Here is a 5,308-nt window from a genome sequence, read left to right on the forward strand (position 1 = left end):
CATTAATGTATTAATTTATTTATTTTGATCAGACATCTTTATCCAAATGCATATGGGTAGTAAAACATTTTGAAGATTCTAAAATCTTTTTTAAAATTCCCTTTTTTTGTCAGATACTACTCGTTCCAAAAAGAGTTATGAAATGGATGGCCGTGAGTATCACTATGTGTCAAAGGAAACATTTGAAAGCCTCATGTATAGTCACAGGTAAGCTAGACGTCCAGAATCTGATTCTCCCCTCTGGTTGTTTAACATTCAAAATAGAACCCCTATTTTTATGCATTGTCCAAAACTCCTGGGGTAATTTTTTTTTGCTTCTGGAAAACTAAGTAAGGAAATGTATATTGATTTACTAGTACACCAAATCATTGAGTTTGGAGAGGGAGCAGAACTGAGCTGCAGATTTTAGAGAATTTGAAGTAGTTAAGTCCTAGATCTCCTAACATATTTGTTTTCTCCTGTCAAACATCCACTAATTCATTTTGTGTCATCAGGGTCCACATATTTTATTCTATTCTGTTGGAGTTTATCTTTATGTTATTACTAATAATATTTTACCTGTAGAAACAGTTCTTTTCTTTATCCCACCCTTGCAGGATGCTCGAGTATGGTGAGTACAAAGGCCACCTGTATGGCACTAGTGTGGATGCTGTTCAAGCAGTCCTTGATGAAGGAAAGATTTGTGTCATGGACTTAGAGCCTCAGGTGGGTCTGTGGTGGTGTATTTCCCATCTCCCCAAAGTAATGAATGCATGTCATCCATTTTATGCACATGCTTTAGGTTGTAGTTGAGACACTTTATTCTGTTAGGATAAGACCACTTCCCATATCTAAGGACCAGGATCTTACTTGAAGGATCAATTGCCATTATCTTGTCTTAGCTGAGGAAAAAAATCTAGTTTCTCAGACAAAAAAACAAAACAAAACAGAACTGAGCAGGTAGCCATAAAGAAAACTAAGAATCTTCCTTTGACCTTGATCACAAAGGCATCAAGGTAACTTCCTGTGGAGGGAATAACATGTTGCTTTACACAAGGAGGTGAGGTTCCTATGTTTTCATATCGATAGCTGTCTCCCTGAGACCATATGTGGAATAGAGCAGAAATAAGCGAGTTAAGGTAAGATAAAAAACATACAACATGTAGTCCAAATTTTTACAATCCTGTATTTTCTTTGTATTTTCTGTAGTCACGTAAAAATATATCTTGTGTGCTAAAGAAAATCAGGGGACATGAGATTTGTTCTCACTTGGTGGTCAAACTGGTGGTCAGTGTGAAGATGTCAGTTTTATCTGGTTTGAGACAATGGCAAGAAGAAAGGGAAGTGAGGGTGAAACAGAGCTGATTGGCCTTGGGAGTCTGTCCTTGTCTTTTCCCCATGAGATCATGTATAGAATCCTATTCTCAGATTTCAATAAGGATGTCATAGCTAGCAAGAGGAAGAACCAGTATTTGATCTTAATTTTGATTCCAGAACTCCATCTCTTAATTATTAAAATGTTTTTTAGAGTTGAGGACTTGGGAGCACATGAGAATATACTCTGGTTAAAAATAACTGCTAATTTCTGTTCTTAGAAATTTTGAGAACATTCATGTTGATTCTAGGAAATTAGGACTTCTGTTTTTAGATCTTCAATCTCATGCTCTGCCAACTGAGATATTTTGGTTGCTAGGACTTCTGTTCTTAAATGTGCATTTAATTTTTCTGTGTAGGGTATTCAAGTGGCTCGAACCCATGAACTGAAGCCCTATGTCATATTTATAAAGCCATCTAGCATGAGTTGTATGAAGCAATCTCGGAAAAATGCCAAGATCATTACAAACTACTTTGTGGACATGAAGTTCAAGGTAAGATACAGAGGAAATAGATGAGTGTATTGTGGGTTTTTTTTCCTAGTCAAAAAATTACTGTATTGTTTCCAGAGCGTCCCTATGTTAAGGAATGTAATTTTTGTTTCTAATGAAACAAAAATTTATGATTTTTGTTTCATTTATCCTTTTTACTGGACATCATTTATAGATATTAAAATAAAGTTTAATAATACTATAAGGCTACTCATTTTTTTTTCTCCTGTTTTGGGGTTTAGCTTTTAAAAAAAAGGCCCTCAAGCCACAATTTGCAGTCACACAGAAATTGGGTGTGTGTATTTTAAATAGATTACTTATTTTACAAAAGCATTTGAATTTACTTTAAAATGCTCTAGTTAATTATCTCAACTGTAATATGAGATACCTTTATAAATATATATTAAAACACAAAGGATGTTTATTAATGATTATAGCAATAATAGAGGGGCCAAGCCAGGTGGGATTAATCAGTGATTCTTTTTCCCAGATATACATATATATTTTTTTCGTTAAATACACTTTAAATATTTTAAATCATAACATACATTCAGCAAGGTGTATACATCTTAAGTGTACAGCTCAATGACTTTTTACATGTGTATGCACCCAGGTAACCATCACCTAGATCAAGATATTACATCCACTTGTTTGTGTGTGCATGTAAGTGTGTGTGGTTAAAAACATATAACATAAAACACAAAACTTGGGCTTCCCTGGTGGCGCAGTGGTTGAGAGTCCGCCTGCCGATGCAGGGGATACGGGTTCGTGCCCCGGTCCGGGAAGATCCCACATGCCGCGGAGCAGCTGGGCCTGCGCGTCCGGAGCCTGTGCTCCGCAACGGGAGAGGCCACAACAGTGAGAGGCCCGCATAGTGGAAAAAAAAAAAAAAAACACAAAACTTACCATCTTAACCATTATAAGTGCACAGTTAAGTAGTGTTAAGTCTATTTATATTGTGAAGCAGATCTCCAGAACTTTTTCATCTTGCAAAGCTCAAATTAAACATATGGACTGCTCCACGAATTTGCATGTCATCCTTGAATAGGGGCCGTGCTAATCTCTACATCATTCCAATTTTAGTATATGTGTTACTGATGGGAGCATGAGGTATCATTGTATTGTCCTTTATCTCTCTATTTTTACCTTCATTATTTTGTCAATGGCTACCGTATGAAAGTTTGATTCTCCAGTTTGCATTTCAAACAGTGGAGTCTGTGCATATATTCTCTGAGTCTTATGGGCATTTCAAATTCTGTTCTCATTTTTATGGCAATCTAAAAAATTAACAAAATTGCTTCTGGTCATCTTATAAAGGAGTACTGCCACAAGATCTCAGTGCCTGTATTTATGTTTGTGTTTATGATTGCATTAGCAATAAGTTGTACTATTTTAATTATTGTGGACAAATAAGAAAATAGTAGCAATGGATTTAATGCATTAGTGCCAAGTGAAGGCCAAATGACCTTGACTAAACAAACATTTCACAATAGTAGAAATAGACAATATTATAGGTGAATTCAGTCATCATGAAGCAAAGAGTAATAAAGGTATGCCTCATTTCGAAGAACCAGTTCATACCATCCTCATGTGCAAAGTGGCCATTTTGTATCTGCAAAATAATGTCATTCTTATCAGATTAATGTTCATTTGAAATTTATGTTTTAAGTTTTATTTATATTTAACTGGTAAAATTTCTTTGGTTTTATGTTGTATATGGTTTGAGAGCTTCAAGTGTTTAGATAATAGAGTAAGATAATTTAAGTCCAAATAGGAAGTTGAGAGGATTGGTCTGTCTACAAACTGTTACTCAATTTTGTGAAAACCTGACCTGGGAGACATTAAGCAAGACTAAAGATAGAAACATAAGTTTTGTGGTTTAGAATGGAGGACATTTATATGACATAATGGTGTTTATAAACAGCTACACAACTGAATGTAACAGCAATTACAAACTGCATATTATTTCTATTTGTCTCATTAAGTTTGCTATGCATATTTTTCGATTTCTCCTAAAGGATGAAGATCTACAAGAGATGGAGGATTTAGCCCAAAAAATGGAGACTCAGTTTGGCCAGTTTTTGGATCACGTGATTGTGAATGACAGCTTGCAAGATGCATGTGCCCAGTTGTTGTCTGCAGTTCAGAAGGCTCAGGAGGAGCCTCAGTGGGTACCAGCAACATGGGTTTCCTCTGATACTGAATCTTAAGGAGGCCTTCTGCTTAATACTGGAGTTGTAACAATGTTCACCTATTACAGAGAGCTGGAAAAACAGCTGCAATCTAAAACAGCACTGTTGCATTTGCCCTATTATAATGTGTGCAACTTTAAAAGTACTGCAGTTCATTAATTAATCTTATTTGAAAAAACAACCTGTATCGTATGGTTATGTAGAGTTATCTATTTGGCTTTCAGGGAAAAATGTGTTCCTTTACCTCATATGCAGCAATTGGTAGGAATAAAACAATGTTAAGTCACTGAGTAAAAGAACCTTTCACAGATTTCACATGGCTTTTGTATGATTCAGACAAAAAGAGCTTTCGTAAATAAAATACGTCATATTTAATTTCAGAAACTGTATTTTACCTTATGAAACTTCTGTTGTATAAACATGGATTTGACAAAAAGTACCTAGTTGACTAACTGCAAGAAAGAAGGGTTAATATACACATTTCACATCTAACATCAAAACTTACGGAAACAGCACTGCTCTCATTTTACACATTAGGCTGCAAGGAAAAAGTATTCTTTTGATCAGGGCTGCAACAATCATTAATTTTCCCAAAAGCCAGTATCTACATTTATGCCTAAATTAGGAAAAAGCAATGGATTTTAGTGCTAGAGACCAACATCTGAGAAAACCACGGGATGAGGATGTTATTCCACGAAGTCTTGTTTTTCTTACTTCCTAGAGTCTGAGACTTCCAGTCGCTAAACTTGCCCTAGTATCTGTTCATCTTCTGCATCATTCCCTAACTTTTTCCACATCCATGCCATCCCTCTGTTCTTTCTTAACTATAAAACAGAGTGTATGCTTCAAAACATCTGTAGCTTTTAAATTTAAAGTGAATAAGTGTTATTTTTCTAAGAAACTCGACCAAACAAAACGAAGAAAATTAAGTCATTTTTAACACTCATGTGACCCCGGATTTGATTTTATGCCGTGCTTCTTTGGATGGAGGATAAGCAACTGGAGAGAATCTGAGAATTGCCTCTATCAACACACACACACACACACACACACACACACACACACACACACACACACACACACACAACCGGAGAGAATCTGAGAATTACCTGTATCAACACACACACACACACACACACACACACACACACACGCGCGCGCAACTGGAGAGAATCTGAGAACTGCCTGTATCAACACACGCGCGCGCGCGCGCGCCTGGTTGCTAAACGGGTGAGTAACTCCGACGCCTCGGAACGTCGAGCTTGGCAAAGC

At 36.4% G+C, this 5,308-nt stretch overlaps 1 protein-coding gene and 1 non-coding gene across 2 annotated transcripts in view; one reads left to right on the forward strand and one right to left on the reverse strand.

Moving 5' to 3' along the window:
* The window catches only part of MPP4 (MAGUK p55 scaffold protein 4), a 39,665-nt gene extending 35,515 nt beyond the window's left edge, over positions 1-4,150 (forward strand). The window contains exons 18-21 of the mRNA XM_060151351.1: positions 114-207; positions 597-705; positions 1,713-1,847; positions 3,863-4,150. Of these exons, the coding sequence (XP_060007334.1) occupies positions 114-207; positions 597-705; positions 1,713-1,847; positions 3,863-4,054 (530 nt within the window). The 3' untranslated portion in view covers positions 4,055-4,150. The remainder of the gene's footprint in view (positions 1-113; positions 208-596; positions 706-1,712; positions 1,848-3,862) is intronic.
* LOC132522483 (U6 spliceosomal RNA) lies at positions 2,848-2,951 on the reverse strand. Its single transcript, XR_009541228.1, has one exon. It is a non-coding gene; the product is annotated as a U6 spliceosomal RNA (small nuclear RNA).
* Positions 4,151-5,308: the final 1,158 nt, after the last annotated feature.

Source organism: Lagenorhynchus albirostris, chromosome 6, assembly GCF_949774975.1.
Source record: "Lagenorhynchus albirostris chromosome 6, mLagAlb1.1, whole genome shotgun sequence".
Lineage (NCBI taxonomy): Eukaryota > Metazoa > Chordata > Mammalia > Artiodactyla > Delphinidae > Lagenorhynchus > Lagenorhynchus albirostris.